This window comes from Prunus mume, linkage group LG1, assembly GCF_029339155.1.
Source record: "Prunus mume cultivar Tortuosa linkage group LG1, ASM2933915v1, whole genome shotgun sequence".
Lineage (NCBI taxonomy): Eukaryota > Viridiplantae > Streptophyta > Magnoliopsida > Rosales > Rosaceae > Prunus > Prunus mume.
The window spans coordinates 4,127,745-4,147,371 of NC_142698.1; the positions used below are offsets into that span (position 1 = coordinate 4,127,745).

The 19,627-nt window shown below is 37.6% G+C and overlaps 2 protein-coding genes and 1 long non-coding RNA gene across 5 annotated transcripts; 1 reads left to right on the plus strand and 2 right to left on the minus strand.

The window, feature by feature from the left end:
• Positions 1 to 1,991: 1,991 nt before the first annotated feature.
• On the plus strand, positions 1,992 to 3,330 carry LOC148920772 (uncharacterized). Its single transcript, XM_089046989.1, has 4 exons — positions 1,992 to 2,100; positions 2,185 to 2,269; positions 2,341 to 2,436; positions 2,920 to 3,330. The coding sequence occupies exons 1-4, from the start codon at positions 2,030 to 2,032 to the stop codon at positions 3,328 to 3,330; spliced, it is 663 nt and encodes a 220-aa protein (XP_088903115.1). The 5' UTR covers positions 1,992 to 2,029.
• An 8,573-nt stretch (positions 3,331 to 11,903) lies between these two features.
• Positions 11,904 to 14,108, minus strand: LOC148920773 (protein FAR-RED IMPAIRED RESPONSE 1-like). 2 transcript variants are annotated; one of them, XM_089044242.1, is made up of 3 exons: positions 12,942 to 14,108; positions 12,715 to 12,858; positions 11,904 to 12,416 (listed from the first exon to the last, which is right to left on the minus strand). In XM_089044242.1, exons 1-2 carry the CDS (start codon positions 13,895 to 13,897, stop codon positions 12,765 to 12,767), a joined length of 1,050 nt encoding a protein of 349 aa, XP_088900368.1. In that variant the 5' UTR covers positions 13,898 to 14,108; the 3' UTR covers positions 11,904 to 12,416; positions 12,715 to 12,764. The 2 variants fall into 2 exon arrangements, with proteins under 2 accessions (XP_088900368.1, XP_088900363.1); XM_089044237.1 differs by having other exon boundaries at positions 11,904 to 12,426.
• A 944-nt stretch (positions 14,109 to 15,052) lies between these two features.
• LOC148920774 (uncharacterized) lies at positions 15,053 to 16,320 on the minus strand. Of its 2 annotated transcripts, none has more exons than XR_016122200.1 (3): positions 16,022 to 16,320; positions 15,769 to 15,936; positions 15,053 to 15,120 (listed from the first exon to the last, which is right to left on the minus strand). It is a non-coding gene; the product is annotated as an uncharacterized LOC148920774 (long non-coding RNA). The 2 variants fall into 2 exon arrangements; XR_016122202.1 differs by having other exon boundaries at positions 15,060 to 15,242.
• Positions 16,321 to 19,627: the final 3,307 nt, after the last annotated feature.

Consider the following 19,627-nt stretch of genomic DNA (forward strand, 5'->3'; position numbering starts at 1 on the left):
GAAGGAATTACATGTAATGCTTTAGAAGAAGCATTTGTGAGGTGCACAGAGGAAGATGACGTCTACAAGCTAGCTCTTGTTTACTTTGCTGAGTTAGTGGTTTTGGGAAGGGACAAACATTTGAACATCAATCTAAATTACCTGACCCTTGTAGAGGACTTGGATGCGTTCAACAGGTTTCCATGGGGTTCGGTGTCGTTTGACAAAACCCAAGACAGTCTGTTTTCTGCACCAACAAAGTATGTGAAAAGCTTTGAAAATGAAGAGGGAAGAGGGAAGGGGAAATGTAAGGTAACCGGAACAAGCCGGAGAAATGAGAAGGGCAAGAAGGATAACCATGGTGAAGTGCAAAGGGGTGGCTGGAGTTTTAAAGGTTTCACGTATGCTTTCCAGGTACATGGTAATAATGTTCATGTCGTTATGTTTTGTTGACTTTAAAACTTAAATAATAACTTGTGTCCTGTGAATTGTGTAGATTTGGGTATATGAATTAATTCCTAGAATGGTGGACCTGAATTACTGCAAGGTTGTTGATCCGACAGCTCTCCCGCGTATTTTGCGATGGAGAACTACTACGTCTGTTCCCGAGATGAGAAAGTTGAACAATTATTTTTTCCAGAGCAAAGAGGTTTGGTTTGCAGCCCTTAGAACTATTTATAAGATTCAATGAAATTATGAAGTAGAATATTGCATATGACTCTTATGCATTTTAAAACAGTCAGTTCGATTCTTGGGCGCTATGTCCAAGTGAAGAGGAAATGAGACAACCATATTGGAGTTGGCCACAGGGTCGCCCTGCTGTTGTCTCGGCAGAGTCAATTCCTTCTTCATGTGCTGACCTTGATGAGTTGAACAAGGCGGTAAGCTTGTTGAGGTCCGAGTTGTTTCAAGTAAAGCGGGAAAGGACGTCCTTGAGTTAAAGGTCATACGGATGGAAAAAATTTGGGCCATTGTTTAGGTCCTCATTTTGAGCAGGAAGTGAGAAGGGATATAGCTTTACTGAAAGAGAGGACGAATCGTTGTGTCGTGTCACATCTATTTAAGGGATATGAGGTGGATGGCATGCAATGGGATGAAGGGCCAAGTAATAGAAATGAAGGAGAGGAAAATGAAGAGGAGGACATTGAAGGGGGTGAAGGGCCAAATAACAGAAATGAAGGAGAGGACAAGGAAGAGGAGGGGATTGAAAGGGGTGAAGGGGCAAGTAAGACAAATGAGGGAGAGGAAAAGGAAGAGGAGGGGATTGAAGGGGGTGAAGTGCCAAGTAAGAGAAATGAGGGAGAGGAAAAGGAAGAGAAGGGGATTGAAGGAGGTGAAGTGCAAAGAAAACCAAGGGAGGTAGGGGGTGAAGGGCCAAATAACAGAAATGAAGGAGAGGACAAGGAAGAGGAGGGGATTGAAAGGGGTGAAGGGGCAAGTAAGACAAATGAGGGAGAGGAAAAGGAAGAGGAGGGGATTGAAGGGGTGAAGTGCCAAGTAAGAGAAATGAGGAGAGGAAAAGGAAGAGAAGGGGATTGAAGGAGGTGAAGTGCAAAGAAAACCAAGGGAGGTAGAGGAAGCTCAAAGGAAAGAAGTGAGGGAGAGCAAGTGAAAATAAAAGCAGCAAAGGAGAGGAAGCGCAAAGAAAGAGCATTGAGGGAGAGGAAGAACTGCAAAGAAAAAGCGTGAGGAGAGGATCCAAAAAAAAAAAAGGAAGGGCAAGGAAGTGAAAAGACAGAGAAGTGAGGAAAAGGAAGTGCAAAGAAACCAATGTGAGGAAGAGGATGATGAAGTTATGTTGGTTGGCGATGACATTGGCGAGAGCACGGAGGGGACAAAGGTTGAGGTTCTTGTCGGAAATGGATTTGGATCAACCTACAGCTGTGTTATCTCAGGTTGAACGTTTGGTTGAATGATGAAGGTGAAGGTGTGGAACGAGGGGTCCAATTACGGAAGAGGAAGAGGATTATTCCTATGTGGAAGATCGTTGAAGCTAGTGAAGTGGTAAAAAAATTTGCCAAAGACAACCGGACTTCGGACGTTAGACCCAATGAAGGCGATTCCGCATGATGATATGGTGAAATTGCTGAAACTTTGTTCGGAATGGCGCCATAACCCAAAGTAAGTCCTTTGTTTTTTGAGATAGAAGGCATGAGTGTATATATTTTTTAATTGTTGTGTTCTAAAACTTTTTTATATTCATAGTTTGGTGATGCAATTTGGCAACGTGGAAGCTGAGATTGAATTCTTCGCTTCCCTCGTCAAAGCTGACGGTTGGCTGAAAGGAGATGTAAGTTTAATTGATTATGCATTTGTTTGAATGTGCATAGATTATGAGATTGACAAGGAAAACATGTGCAGCACATTGATTTGGGCTTGTATCTCATCCGGAAGCGACAACAACAGTTGGAGGAAGTAGAAATATCGGATTGGACAACGACCGATGTATTTTTTATGGTATGTGATGCAGGATGCATAGGACCTAAATTGTTTAGTTTCCTAATTGATTTGTTAGTTTCCTATATTCTTTAGTTTTCCAAATCCTAGTAGGATTTCTAAGTTAGTTTTCCAAATCCTATTAGGATTTCTAAGTTTCCTATTTTATTAGGAATAGGATTTCTGTTTTACCTGGGGATTTTAATTCTATTCTCTCTAGATTTAGTTTGCTATAAATACCCCTATGTAGTTCTTTACAATTCAGATTTGAATATTGATTAAACATTCCTTTAAATTCTCTGATTTCTGCCTGCCTTCTACCTTTTCTTCCCTTCAGCTTTTCTTATCTGTTATGTCTTATTGCTCTAAGTGTTTAAACTAACATACCCAGGGCTGTGCTACATCAGTATGGCATAGGCCTTGACCAAGTGCAGTTAATAATTACAAATTATCCATACTTGCTTTGTGGAGTTGTTTAACCATTGATTGTTTTCTATTTCACAGAATCACATCCATACTTGCTTTGCGGATAATAAAAGGAAAAAAGAGCAAGTTGGGTGGAAAATTAGAACCAGTTTAGTGAACGTTGTAAATGGCAAGGTTCCGGCTTGTGGATTGGAATGGCAGAACACGTATAAGGTGTATGTACCTTGTATGTTGCAAAAATATAAGCATTGGGTGGCTCTAGAGATTGATCTGATTCAGTGTGAAATCAAAGTCTACGATTCAATGGTTTCACTCATTCCAGATCAGAGCTTAAAGGAAGAACTCGGCCCCCTGTCAATTACGATTCCAAATCTTCTGCACACCCTCGACTTTTATGAAGAAGGTGTTTACGCGAACGAGTGCACCCGAGATTGGTGGTGTCCATGGCCAATACATCGTGTGGATGTTCCACAACAGGCTAATCAGTGAGCACAACTTTTTATTTAATTTTATTACTTTAATTTGTCAATTATGTTAGAATGTCATTAGTTGAATTGATCGAGTTCTTGTTTTGCTTCAAAGGCGATTGTGGTATGTTCGTGTTGAAGTACATTGAGCTGTTGAGTGCTGAGATTTCCTTAGCTACTTGCACCTCGCAGAACATGCCATTTTTTCGGTTGAAGTTGGCTGCAGAAATTGCACGGGGAGATGCTTACATGCCATGATATCGGTTGAACTTGGTTTAGGCACATGATGATGAAATAGGTTTTGGGAATGTCAAATTTCAAAGTCATGTAAATACACAATAGAGACCCATGGGTCCTTTTCGAATTCCACCTCTGCTCCTGAATTCTTCTTTGTCTTTCTCAATCTTAGTGTATTTGTGTACAGAAATTTAGATTTAAGTTACTGGACAATAACAATTAGAACCAAAATAGTGGCAAATATTATAGCGGATGCATGCTTTCATTTTGATTAGTGTGATATTACGCTATGTTTATTCTCATATTGTGCGAAATGTATATGGAGCTGGTTGCAGAGCATAGAAAAATGAAGACTCGAAATGGAGATGCTTGAGGTTGGAGAGGAGAAAAGTAACTGGATCTGTAAATCTATTGCACGTGGGCAATCTAAATGGATAGGCAGATGCGTTTTGAAGTTAGACACATGACATTCCCATACATAGAATGTGCATATGGAGTGTAAAGTTTTTTTTGATGTAATGAAACAAACATCGGTGTAATATTGGCCTAACTCCTTGACGACATTTACCTAACCTCAACCAAACTGCATTGAATTGGGATTTGAAGACTGCATATGTGAATTTGGATTTGAAGAATGCATATTCACATAGGGACTGATGGCTTTTTAAGTGTATTACATCATTGCAAAGTGATATGTCATCATTTATCCAAGCCACCATTCTAAATATCAGATCCCAATCTTTAAGCCGTTCAACATGCCTTGACTTAATCGCAATGGGTTGCATCTTAATAAGGTAATTATGTAAGGGGAATAGGCTGCTATGGCCTCGCCTCCAATATTTTATTCAACCATGCCCTCCTTATAGAAACACATGAAAAAATGTCCCCAAGGTGCAATGCTCTAAAAACTCCCTATTGGTTCCGCACTGCCCCTCGGGTTTGAATCCCTCTCTCCTTTATAATCGGTTAATAAATTGGTTGGTTTTCTTTATTTTATTGGTTTTGGGCAGCTGAGTAACATAACAGTAATGTATATTGGTGCGTCTATATTGCATGTCTGTTGGGTCTATATTGCTTGTCTATTGCGTGCATATCTTTACATTTATTGCGTCTGTATTGATTTGTATTGCTTACGACGGAAATAAATAACAATACACAGGCAACAGACAAGCAATATACACGCAATAGATATGAAATATACACGCAATAGACATGCAATATACATCAGTCCCCAATTACATCAACCATAAGGAAGTCGTATTGAATAGGAAATTCTACTTAAGTTGTTCTTCCTACGAAAACAAAGAATAAGGACCGTTTCCCCCCTTAAATCTAACTGGAGTCCTACTTTTGCCCCCAATAAACATGCAATATTGGAGCAATAACATGCGATATACATGCAGTAAACACTCAATCAACTTTCAATAAACCTTCAATATCGGTTCAATAACATGTGAAATACATGCAGTTAACAATCATGAAACCTTCACGAAACATGTAAACAATCAATAAACCTTCAATAAACACTCAATATCGGAGTAATAACATGCGAAATACATGCAGTTAATGAACCTTCAATAAACAGTCAATATCATGCGATTTACATGCAGTAAACAATCAATAAACAATCTATATACACTGAATAATTATGCAATCTTAAAAAAAAGGTATTGTCTTATTATTGCATCGTATTGGCCCTGTATTGTCATTTTATCGTCTTCGTATGACTTTATTTTTGTAAAGTATGTTGAAATGTAATCTGTTCTGATTTCTCGATTCTGATTTGTTACATTACTGATTTCTCGATTCACTGATTTGTTCATTATGATTTCTTAGAGCATAAGTAATTTTCTATTTTCTGTTCTGTCTAGTTTAAATGATGTAATGAGAACCATTAGATCATAGTCTAGGTGGATTCTCTAGCTTAGATTTGGTATGACACGTGTAAGCACCTAATAAGGTGACAGTTGTAATTCTGTTAGAAGAGAATCACATTTCTCTCTCTGTCAGACACACTATGTAAGCGGCAGATTGTAAGAATTCAATAGAACACTGCCTTCCTCATTTTCTCTTCAAGCTCTCTAGCTAAATTCTCCAGAAAATACTTCTCTTCCTAATCTGAAAATACATATACTAACGGCGAATTCTAACAAAGTAAGTCTAGGAAAGTTTTTACTGGGTTTCTGACAAGTAAATGCTTTTGTTTCAAACAATAATTTAAACTCAATGCTAATCCACCTATTTCAATAACAAAAATTACAAATTGGGTTTGAAAAGTCATTGGTGGTGCGTGCAACATGTGTTTTTGGGGAGAACTTTTACAATCCTTGAAACCGTGCACTTAATTGGTCATTAAAAGAACAAATAATATGACAATTGATACAACTAATAAAACTAATACCAAGTCCTTAATGGACTTCAGCATATTAAGCACTGTAGCATCATACGTGTCGACTTGCTGATCTGCTTCAGGAGGTTACATCAACCCATTCGAATCCATTGCAACTGGTGGCTCCTAATTGCAGGCATCATATATGCAAAATAATTCTGTCAGAGTTAGACCTAGGATTTTTTTTTCACCCACATACATATTCTGGAAATGAGAACTTACATAGGAGGTTAGACACTTCCAAAATGGCTTCCCTCGATTTTTATCTGATTTTGAAACCCGAAGCACCATTGCAGCTCCACAATACTGACACCTCTTTGTTTGAGCGGGAGATGAAGACGAAGAAGACATGTTGAATCTTATCACTTGTACCTCTTCTCACTCAGATCTTCTCACTAAAACCTCTTCGGACTCATACCTTCTCAGTTATACCCCTTCACTCATAAGTCATAACCCTAAACTTCTCACTCAGCTCTCTCTCATCTCTGCCCAAATCGAATTATATCCTTCTTTTCTGTGTGTGGGTGGGTTGGTCACGATCTGGACACCTGTACCGTCAGAATTGTGACACATTTTACTCCGATAAGCGATATACTATTTCACTACCAATTAATCTTACAATTGAGGGGACACTGCTTTAAATATATTATTTTCTTTATATTTCATTAAGGCAACTAGTTGGATAAGAATCCGTCATTTAATAGGGGTAGTGTGGTGTGGGAAAATGAAAAAGTATCTGATGGGACCTTCTGTCACTAGTCAGTAATCCATCACATTTGTATCAATGAATTTAATGGCGGGAAAAGCCTAACAATGGCTATGGAAATAGGTTATTAATTGACTTTTGGACGGTCTGACTCCCTTTGCATTTTGATGACGTTTTCCCTTCGCCTGTCTTATGTTTTGGGTGTTGAGTTCAGTTTCTTTAAAAAGGGTCAACTTGGTAAAACCCCAAGGAAACACCTTTTCAGAACAGTGCAACCAGAGGCTAAAACAAACCCAAAACCCCGTATATTCTCATTTCTCCCCTCTTGCAGTCCTCAAATCGTTCCATTCCAAAAATATTTCAATGAATTCCAAACATTACACTACAGTCGGAGGAAAGAGAAGGAAGCATCTCCATCTGGATGTGCCTCAAGCCTTCATCCCGGAATTAGCTTGGTTTAAAGTGATGTTATACGTGGCAACCAACTCCTCGGAAGATCTCTTTCGTATGGCATGTGTGTGCCCATTGTTCAATACGTTGGCAAACACTCCACAAGTGTGGAACACAATTTCAATGGAAAAGTACCAAGACCATCCTAACTGGTACTATGCCGCAACGCAAGTCCGGCATTTCGTGGACCAATGCAGGGCTTGCCAGAACCCCGAGGCGATATTTAGAGAAGCGTTCGACATGTTTTTCGGCAGGGTAATGTGGAAGCATTGTCGGGATGCGCGTTGCAGCCACGGCAGGCCATATGGAAGCGTCATATATAGTTGGACTACTTGGCATGTCCGGAATTGGTCAGTCAAAAGAGGATGCATTAGAATTCTTGTGTTCTTTGAATCAACGTAACAACATTGATATGAAAGGAACCAGGGATGCTTTGAGACGACGATTAAGCGGAATTTTCTCTGTTGGAAGACATATCGTAGATATGTTTCACTATGGGAAGATTAAGTTCAATCAGTGCAGCGCTTGTAACAACAACGACTGGTGTTTTGTTATTCCAGGCTGGCCTAGTGAAGAAAAGATCAATCCTGCCTTCTGGACTTGTTGCAATCGATGCAAATGGCACCGTGAGAGTGTTTTTTGGTTCAAGGTGATGCGTGTCTATGTTGTGCCAGGGAATCCATACCCTTATAATTAGTTGGAGTATGTTTCTACGGTTTTTATGCGTGTCTATGTTCTACAAATGTTGTTTTCTATTTCATGTTTTAATCTATTTTGTCTGGTGTTTGTGCTGTCCTAGCCCGTTTTATATATAAATGTATAATATTTGCTATATAGTGGAATTATTACTGACATAATTGACGGCTAAGAATGACATTTTACTGACACAGATATTTTGCACAACTGCAATCTTAATATTTGGTAAATGAAAACGCATGCATGAAGTGAGTATGTGTCTTTTCACCGGTTATTGGGAATGACATTTTCCCACTTAGCATATCCCAAATGATTGGGTTACACGTTTCTTAAGCAAAACTTGAACAGTGAAAGACTTTGAATAATTATTTCCTGATGTTGTAGAATGGATGGCTTGTATATTTCCATTTTATGTTTGAAAACATCCCTTAAACCTAAAAAAGGAAAAACATTAACAAATTGAAGAAGAGAGAAACTTGATTAGCACCAGAAATGGTCTATTCACACGGAAAATAAAAATAAAAATAAAAATTTGGAGTAAATATAATTAACAAATGTACAAGCTAACAAGTAATATAACAATAATAATAAAAATAATTTTGGATAAATAATAATAAAATACTAATGTAGCGTAACCATGAAACAGGGAATTCAGGAGGAAGATGAAGTCTCAATGAGATCGTAGCAATTTTCGGAACATTATTGTGATTTTTGTGTATTTAGTTATGAATTTTCTAAGAAAAAGTCATAAAATAATAATTTAGGGTAAAAGGTAAGGATGTGGCCATGTTGACTGACGCACACTTGTCAAGGGGTGAAATGTGAGGGGCTGAGATCGCGTCAGGTGTCCATTTGGCAATTATTTTGGCTTTTTTAGTGCAAAAATCTTTGAAAAAATGCAATAAATAGTAGAAAAATCCTAAAAATGCCCCGAAAAATACTCCGGCCTCCGTGTGACGTTATAAAACGAGGGGAACCCATAGATCATCCATTTCGCAATTAAAAATTCGAAAATGATTTACATAACTCACTTTCCTCTTAACCTTAACTATATATGTTGTTCACTTTAACTTCAATAACCTACGTCAACAAGCATCTCCCGTTAATGTTCGGAATTGTTTTTTAAAATGCGTAACCACTAATCGGGGAATTCAGCAAGGGAGATGGAGTGTCAATGAGGTCATAGCAATTTTCGGATCATTATTGTGATTTTTGTGTATTTAGTTATGAATTTTCTAAGAAAAAGTCATAAAATAATAATTTAGGGTAAAAGGTAAGGATGTGGCCATGTTGACTGACGCACACTTGTCAAGGGGTGAAAGGTGAGGTGAGATCGCGCCAGGTGTCCATTTGGCAATTATTTTGGCTTTTTTAGTACAAAAATCTTTGAAAAAATGCAATAAATAGTAGAAAAATCCTAAAAATGCCCCGAAAAATACTCCGGCCTCCGTGTGACGTTATAAAACGAGGGGAACCCATAGATCATCCATTTCGCAATTAAAAATTCGAAAATGATTTACATAACTCACTTTCCTCTTAACCCTAACTATATATGTTGTTCACTTTAACAAGTATATTTCCTTAATATTCGTTATATAATTTGTATTAATACAAGAATTAGTTTCCTTTCATATATAAGGATGTAAAATTATCTGTTTTGGTTATAATAATGTACATATTTAATAAATGCACCACTACTTCGAAGCCATAATTGGAACTGCGCATGAGCCTAGAGCTTTGAGGACGTCAGAGATAGTCAATAAGTTGTCCATATGCACCTGCACCTAGAGTTTTCAACACGTCGGCGATATTCAATAAGTTGTCCTTCTGACGCCGCATTGGGAATCAGTAATATATTTTCTATCATGTCCAATCGCATAAACATATAATATAAAGAAATAAAGCAATAGTAGGAGATGAACCAGTACAAAAAACAATATATAACTGGTACAAAATAATGCCATAACTTTGTCACAAAACCAGTCACACATGCTTTTCCATAAACCTTACCCTAACATATAATACATAAAGGCAACATTGCATATGATGCAACCATGTCCAAATCTGATACGTGATCACAAAAAAATGGACATGGCAGCAACATATGACTGAAGTAGATGCGCACTTTGCATCGTGTTATCGTAATTAAAGACATGAAAATATGAAGGTTGAAATATTCTATAGTAGTAAGCATCAAAATAGGTTTGAAGCAGAGCTTAACGAAAATTCCAGTTCCTCTGATTTGCCTCTACTCAAACACGATAACCAAAATGGTTACTTCCCTTGCTGAGTATATTTGTTAACGTTGGAAACGGTAATAGATGACCAATCAAACCCGGGTACGACGAGTTTTGCATAGGACCGGAAGTAGTCGAATCCAGCTTGCATCACACGCTTCTTTGACTCCTTTGCATTAGATGAGTTCTTGTATTTTTGAACAGCTACACTCCGAAGTCGTTTGTGTCTACGCTTCATGCGCTGCAACTTCGCCCTATCCAGATTGGCCTGCCTTTTGTCATCTTCAATTTGGCCTTCAACAAATTCCAAACGTACCCTTGCCCTTTGGATTTCATCACCAAGTTGAAGATGCCTCTCCTTCCAGAAAGCAAGAACTCTTTCAGACTCAAAACTTCCAACAAAATGGTCATTCTGTCTAGGAAAGTGACATTGCTTGTCTGGTGACTCACTTGCGTTTCGAAGGCGGTCTTTGTTTGGATGGGTGTTTATTACGCTCACATCAAACTTGGTTAGTAAATCCATTCAATGGGGGGAGAGAGTTTCTGTGGAGGAGAGAGTGTCAGTAGATGGAGACAGATTCGGTGGAGGAGTGAGTTTTTTGTGGAGGGAGAATTTTTATGAAGGGGGTGATAGTAATACCAATAAAAAAGGGTTCCCGCCAAAAAAAACATTTGGTTGACAATGTATAAATGAAAAAAGGTCTTCATACAATCTAAGTTTAATCCTAACTAGTTTGTTTAGTTTGGTTGGGTTCACTAACTAGATGTCACTTCCATTGAGTTTCTTTCAACCACTAACAGTGGTGTAAGGAGAGTGTGAGGTTGACATGCTTGAAAAGCAAAACCTGACACCTCTTTTTTTAAATTGAAATAAAGTAGATATGTTGACTACACGCAAGCTTTGGTATGTTGGTCTATAAAGCTATGTTCCATTTCTCAAACGAAATTGCATCTGCAATCCTCATCCTCCAAAACAAATAGGATTATTCAAGTATGTCAACCTCTTCAGGCGCCAACAACACAATCGAAGATGAAAAATTGGAGTCGCAGGTTCCGTTTCCACGTTGTACTCGCCGACCCCTTCCATTTTCAACATCATTTGGGAGTGAGGGGGACTCCGATGATCCATTAGAGGCAATAGATGCAGTCAGTACCAAGCTGGATTATAATTCCAGGTGATCAATTCATGGCACGAGAAATGTGTTGAAGACGAGGCCATTTTGGCTGATCTTAACATTAGAGTGAACAAAGCGTTCTCCCAAAAGAACAAGTACTTGAAGCTGAGGAGTTGGATGCAGTAATGAATGATGAAATTAAAGGTTGTTTGATGAACCATATGCGATGCGAAGAGCACCACAGTGAACTGGAGTTGGCATTCAACGAAGGATTCGAAAAATTCCGAGCATTCGCGGCAACTACTCATACAAGTTATAATTGGGACTATGTGTCCCCTGATGCTGTGAGAGAGATACTAGACGATGGTGGTGACATGAATGAGCATAAGCACGTCAAAGCTGCTCGGAAGAAGCCGACCGATACGACTAAGTGATTGCGGCTACAGCTGTTCTGTTGGTTGGGGGTGATCGTGGTATTGCACAAATTAGAACTATATTCCCTTAATGTCATTATCTAATATAAAATAATACAAATATCAGTTTCATTTGCTTCATATATAATTATTGGGACTATGTCTTGCAAGTCATCATGTGTTCCTTCTGTCTAACATTATATTTTGCAACTACGGAAATATTATTCAATAAGCAGTCAATATCACAGCACGTTGGTAATTAGTAAAGTCCCATTATCATGACACGTGAGTCATAAGTAAAATGCCATGTGCTATACATTGTGTAGTGAATGGTTTATGGTTTATGTATATATAATAAAATTCCAAATATTGCTGAATATGTATTTTGTCTAAATCACTGGGGACATGAGTGACCATAAGCATGCGAGACCTGCTAAGAAGAAGCTGACCAATACGACCTAGTGATTGTGGCTACCGTTGTTCAGTTTATTGGGGAGATCGTGGTATTGCTAAGAGGGAGCACATAAAATGCTTTGCAATCAAATTTTCTTTTGTGTGTGGAATTATGAGTAGTTCAAATGTTAGTGTACCCTTTCATATTACCCAACCATTCGAAATGTGATTAGCTGCAATGTACTTTTTTACACGTTGCTTTCTAATCTTTCTGTTCCAACAAAGTGCTTCAAGTATCCTTCAGCTACGAATGTTTGCAAAATCGTGCACCTAATAACCAGTCCAGCTCAGATCTTAATCACCAGTAAAACACTAGAACATAACATTCGCAAAAAGTGGGTGCTGCTACAAATGATGCGTGCTGCTGGAAATCATTACTGGTAATGGAAACAATAGCTGGCTGCTGGAAATGCTGCATTAGCCTGTCATATAATCAATAAATCTCTATTCAAACATAATTCACCATAAACTACCCATTTTACAAGGTAAAAGTCATTGCTTCTTCACATAAATCAAAATTTGATGCTTTATCTAATGTCTATGAAAATTTCTAAATAGGGAGAAGACGTAAAATTAACATGTGTCCAAATTTCATGCAAGAATGAAACCAAGCAAATTTTCATTTCAATTATCAATGGACATAGTCAGAGCTCATCGGTGGACATGAACAAAAAAATAATAATAATAAAACTGCATCTAGAAAACTTCACCTGATCATTAGTCTTCATAATAACCGGGCTTCGTATAATAGAAACCTAAATCATTGAGTTGGTCCGTGCATCCTGTAAAATTCGTCAAATAATGGGTCACTAAGATCTATTGGAGTTGATTCGTCATTGTTCGACGGTGATGTCCTGCATAAACATCAAACAGAAGCACATAAGAACTTTACCTATTCAAATTTTAGGTCTTATTATAAATAGTGTTAACATCTTACGGTGTGTTCAAATTTCTTGGGCATTGTCTTCTATCATGACCAATGTGTCCACACTCCCGACAGTGTCTAATCCCTCGCTTCATTGCCTTTTCCTTTGCTCCCGTTACTCGTTTCGACCCTCCATTGCACCTTACTCTTTTAGGGTCTTTCATATATTGTGTTTGAGAGCTGGACCCTCCAACTTCGTTATTACTTGGTCCATCCTTCAACAACTTCAACTTCACCTGCAAACTTTTTAGAGTCTCTGACAGTAGCTCACATCCTTCTTCACACATTAATGCATCCTCAACCACATCTGAAGCAAGTCGGGACATTGTACTCCGCTTTATTAAAAGACCAGGATCTGCAGAGTCTTTAATTTCGTTGCCATTTGCATCTGACACCAATCCAAATTTCGCAGTTTTCTTCCACCTCTTCAAAATGTATTTATCGGGCATATAAATCTGGTCCCTTCTGAACAATGCTAGGATGTGCTTGCAAATAACTCCAACAAATTCAAATCTTTTGCAGCTACACGATGCGTGGTCAGAATCTTTGACATATACGACTTCTGCCACTCTTGTTTCCCAATTTTTCCTTTCGCTCACATTAAAGACAACTTTAGAAGCATCCTCTGTTTTCAGCTCTAGGAAACATGCTGTACTTTGTATTAGTTCTTGCTCAAACTTTTGAAACATTGTCCTTGTGTACAAGGTAGCCATTTGTTTGTTCATTGGCATCGGTAGAATACATTGAGCCACTTCAAATGCATCTACGTGATCAGCAACTAACTCTTTTTGACGTTGATGAGAAAGTGCCCTCTCAAATCTTATTATGAAATCCATCAACGAATTTTTCCTTGATATGTATTGCTTGAAGAAACCATGAGAACATTCAGCTCTTTGGCTGCTTGACATTCCAGCGGCAAAAAAGTGTCGTGCGTAGGCTGGAACCCAAGATTCCCTTAAATCAAACATTGAACTTAGCCATGGATGGTCAGTCAAACCAGCCTTTGTAACCACAATATTCCATTTTGCATCAAACTCATCCTTATTGTCAGTATCCCATATGGCTTTCTGGAATTCACCCCAATACTCCTTATAAGCAGAATGTGGTAACTTAACAGAGAACTTTGATGTGATGTGCCATATGCAAAGTCGATGAAATGTAGTCGGGAAGGCTATTGAAATCGCTCTACTCATTGCCGCATCTTGATATGTGATGATCGTTTTAGGTTCGCCACCTGGCATGGCTTTCTTAAACTCCTCAAACATCCAAATAAACGACTCAGTCGTTTCCTTGCTCAAAAATGCGCATGCTAGGACAATTGTTTGACCATGGTTATTAACTCCCAACATTGGTGCAAATGTCAAGTCGTATCTATTCGTGTTGAATGTGGTATCGAATACAACAACATCTCCATAAAACCCGTACGCCCGTCTAGAAGTTGCATCTGCCTAAAAACATCGACTAAACCTGTTATCGCCATCTCCCTCAATCTTGAAATAAAAAGCCTCATTTTTTTTCTGTTCAGCCATAAAATACTCAGTCACTAGTTCAACATCGTGGTTCCTCAGCTTCCCATTCACACTACATTCAAGATTGTACATATCCTTTTTGATAAAATCGATTTTATCCATTCCTCCGGATTGCACCTCGAAAATACTTACCTTCTGATTAATGGGAATATTAACCGAACCCAACTGTTTTGTAAGTACTTTTGTAGAATCTGAAATACGACGGTGTGATCTCAGTAAATGCATTCTTCCTGAGGGTGTCATCTTATGATTGTGTCCCTCTGCAAAAAGAGAGATGGTATACTTCTTGCTCCCATGTGTCTTCACAACCACAATCTTAGCTTTGCAATTGCATCTACTTATTCCCCGCTGTCTTTTTCTCTCCCGAGTTTCATCATTCCGGTATACACCTTGTTTGCAACATACAAATTCTTTTCTCAGAATCTCTTTCTTATTTTTCCCCCAAAAGCTGGAATGAAGTCGAATACCAAAGCCAGCCAAGAATGCATATCTATTATAGAAATTATAAACGAGGTCAAGCGAGTCGAACTTCATCCCAACTGCTGGTGTTTCCTCATTTCTTACTTCAGGAATGTAAACCCTCTCATTAGCTTTACAGAGTCATCACTCTCTGAGCCCCCAGACATTTTATCCACGTATATTATTGATCTACTTCTATATTACTGCATAGCAAATGTTAATTCATTAATCAATCATTACTGCATCACAACTTATCAATGCATTCCACTTACACAAAACATTGCCCAAATTGACACAATACACGCATAGCCTAGCTTGTTGGATTCTGATTACACAAAACACAAGCAAAATTTAATAATAGTTACGTCATCTCTTGTGAAATAATCTGGAAAAAATAACATTAGAACCAACATGTTCAACTAAGAACTCAAATGTAATTCAAACCAGCAATTACAGAACTTCACCCAATGTCCTCTCCAAATGCTTACTTCTAATGCCATTAAGCCTAAGTTTAGGATCTTTTACCTACATTTCATAAATTTCCAATCCCCCTCCAAACAAAAATAATCAACTAAGTATATTGAATATTCATAAGGAAATGACGCATTATTGATAGCAGAGCAAATGACGCATTATTGATGCCACAAATGACAAATTTCTCACCCTCACAAAAAACAAATCAAACCCAGCAAAATCAATCCAGCAAGAGTGAACTTACCTCTCAAAGTCAAATGACGCATTATTGATAGCAGAGCAAATGACGCATTATTGATGCCACAAATGACAAATTTCTCACCCTCACAAAAAACAAATCAAACCCAACAAAATCAATCCAGCAAGAGTGAACTTACCTCTCAAAGTCAATCGGGAGTTCCGAACTCAGTCAGCTTCAAAGAATGTGGTGGACATTAGAGAGGATTCTTTCGTAGTGGAGACTCCATCTCTACCAAAATCCAGGAACAACTGCAGCAGCACGAAAAAGAGATATGCTACTTTGCTTTCATCTGGAATCTCTTCTGCTGAACGAAAAAGAGAAGGGGTTTTCACTTCAATCATAGAATCAAAACAGGGCAATAGCTAGGTAAAAGCCATTAATCATCATACCGAGGATACCATAGATCGCAGGCCTCCCAAGGAGCTGATGACAATGGAGCGATTATAGAGTTTGGGAGCTTTGGATCTTTCTAATTGTGGATTTGCATTACATTAAAAAAGAGAGGATTGTGTTCTTGAGTTTTTCACAGAGAGGGAAAAATCTTCAGCTGAAGTTGGGTTTCCAAACGGGTCAGATTTCAACCCGGTTCTACATGCACCCTCTTTTAAAAACTCACCGTTGGATGAAATCCAACGGCTCTTACATACCCCTCAAAAAAACCCCTTATAACTTTCCACTCACTATAGAAGCACTCAGTTTTGAACACAACAAAAGCTCGGCCAGATGTTTCTTGTGTTGGGGCCCATCGTAATATAATTTTGGGCGGTGCCAAAAGGCCCAAATAACAACTTCCTCCCATACCGATTCCCTAAGGCATTCCTTTCATGATAACCCGTCCACGTGTTACTAGAATACGGTCACGTAATATAATTCATACACATGTTATAATATAGATAGATGATAGAGTTATAATTTTTCACTTTTAGGATATAATATCAACTTATATTATAACACGTAAATGAGTTATACTACATATCAATACTATAGTGTCATAGTTACATGATTGAATTGAGATTAACAAGCCCAATTACATCTCATAACCGACTTCCAATTAAGCAAGCAAGCAAGAATCTCAAAGCTCCGAAAGGATGGAAACTCATATTATGATGTTGGAGAAATTGAGGGCCTATTTAGTATCCTATTAAAAAAAAGGAACTCAAAAATTTTGATTCATTTTTAAAACATGAGTTTTTAAATACTAATTTTAAGATTTAAAAACATGTTTGGTATTGAACTCCAAACTATTTTTAAGATCTTAAAAAAATTGAAATTAAAATCAGAAACTCTAGATTCCCAAATTGAAATTAACAACAACAAAAAAAATGAGAGAGGGAGGAGAGAGAGGAGAAAGGATAGAGGGATGCGTGCTGCCTGAGTTTACCAGGAAAGAAATCAAAACAACCTATAGTAATAGTAGCGAGGCATAAGAAAGCAAAGGCTAGCATGGATAGGGAGAGAGAGAAAGAGACAGGAGAGGTAGGAGAGAGAGAGCGGGAGAGGGAGGAGAGTGAAAGAGACGCGAGAGAGAGAGAGAGTGCAGAAAAAAATTAAAAAAACCTCACTTTTTTTGTTTTTCATAATGGGGGTGTTTTTGAGTTTTTCTTGGGTTTGGGTTTTAAAAAATGGGACGACCAAAAAGGTTTTTATGACTTTGGACTTAAAATCTGTTTTTGAGTTTATAAAATTGGATCCAAATAGGATAACAAACGGCCCTAAGTTGCCACAGCAAAATCCATTTCAACCCTTTTTTTTTGTTTTTGTCATAACAAACTTTCATAACAAGTGCAAGAAAAAGGGAAACAGCCCCCAACAAAAAACAACGAAATACAGAGGGAACTTATTAGCACTCACAAGTTTGTGGATTGCATCGGTAGCCACCTAAACATGGATGCGCTTGCAAGCCATAAGAAATTCTTCATTGGCAGAAGCTGCCCGATCAATTACCAATCGAGGATCCGGCAGGATACCATAAAAAAGGAAAAAAAATAATTATAAAAAAAAAAGTGCATATTGTCAAGCATCACACAGATATTTACGACAATAAAACTAAAACAAAAACTAAGTAAATTTAGGATTTAACCAAAAAAAAAAATTTCATTTTTGGAAAAAGTCAAAACTTTTTCAAAAAATACGTAAAAACCTCTCAACTTTCAAATCAAAGACATGCAAATGTAAAGGATTTCTTAGGAAATCCAAAAATAAATATGGGCAATTTTGTCCATTTTGGCTTCTTTTACAAAATTTCTCTCTCCTTTGTGTTTTTCCAAAGTCTCCCAAAAAACTAATAAGTACATTCAAATTAGATAAGTCAGTGACATTGACATATTGGAATGAAATCGTGAGATTCAATTGAAATTTAAGTTCAATTACTTTTAAAACTAAACCACACAAAACAAAGACATAAAAAATAAAAATGAATATTTACAAAAAAGAATGACCTCATTTTCAATCCAAGAGAAAATAAGGTATACACTAAATGAGGAACTTTTTTTGGGTTCATTCATGAGATCTTGATCTTGCTCATTTCTAAATAAACAAAAAAAATTCATCTTATTTGCTTATATAAGTTTAACTAAGCTTTTAATTTTGCAGGAAGGGATGGGCTAATATTTGTGGGAATGGAGGGAGTTTATTAAAATTTGTACAAAGGTTTTTGTCTTTTTCCCACTTGCACTGGCCTATAGCCCTAATAGCCTAAGCGTAGTTCTGCCACTGTCTCCGCATAAAAGTAAAATAAAAGATTTTTGGCAAGGTAAACATCTTGCCAAATGGTCCTCAAAATCTAGTGGGAAGAGTGGGGATGATGGGAAATACCCCCAGGCATACAATGAAGTTGATGATACCCTGATTTCACCTTAAAAGAGTCACATAATGTCCACGGCCAAACCACACGATCCAGCGTGAGTGAGATGGTAATTGGAATGAATGTAAATATATTGTAGTCTCGCATTCCAAATATTGTCCCACATTGTCTAGCTTTAAATAGTGATTCTAAACATCCATAATTGATACTGCAATGTTCTCGATTTAAATGGTTTTCTCTCTTTAGGAGTTTGATATATGGGATTTTGATTTGATTTAAAATAAATTTCGATAATTTGGTAATTTAACCAAATTATCGAAATTGATTGAGTTGATTAATATTTGATTTAAATCAAAGTCAATCACAGAAGATTCTTCTCCTTAATTTTATCTTCAATTTGAACTGTTTGATGCACTTCATCGGATGTCGACACATGTCACCTCCTTTGACAACTAATCCAATTTTAATGAGTCATATGCCATGTGGGCGTTGTGGGGCTCATAATCCATTAAGCCTTAATTATTTTATTATTTAGCATAATTGAATTCGCCAAAATTCCTTTGTCTACAATGATGTTCGCAAGTGCTTATTGGATTATGGGAGCGGTTTTTGCGTGGGTGGTTTGTCCACCACCATTCTCCGTTTTAAGCATTGGTATGTCCTGTTACTAGTTGCCCAATTCTCTCAATTGTAGATTTGCAGTGACGGGACGACAAGAGGGAAGTGGAGGTTTGGATGATTTGGATGTTTGCATTTGAGCCTGAACTATGCTAACTTTCTATTTTGATTTTTGTTAGGCCGAGGTTTGTACTTATTGGTGATGCGCTACTGTGCAATATCCACAATTATGAATTTCATCCCCCAAAAGAGCAGGTGAGAATTTATATATGGGAATTAGATTTCATTGATGTGTTTAACGAAGATATAGAGATGTCCTTATTTAGGCCTGATACAACAATACAGATCCTAGAAATTAGCTATTTACCAAACATGGTTCCCAAACTATTGCAATCATATTTTCTAGACTAAGTAAATATCAATTACAAGAATCAATTACGACAATTATGTAGATGATGATGATCAAATATCTTAACACGCCTCCTCAAGTTGGTGAAGGGATATCATACACTCCTAACTTGCCAAATAGAAAAGAGAATGGTGCCTTTCCTAGTGGTTTCGTAAACAGGTCAGC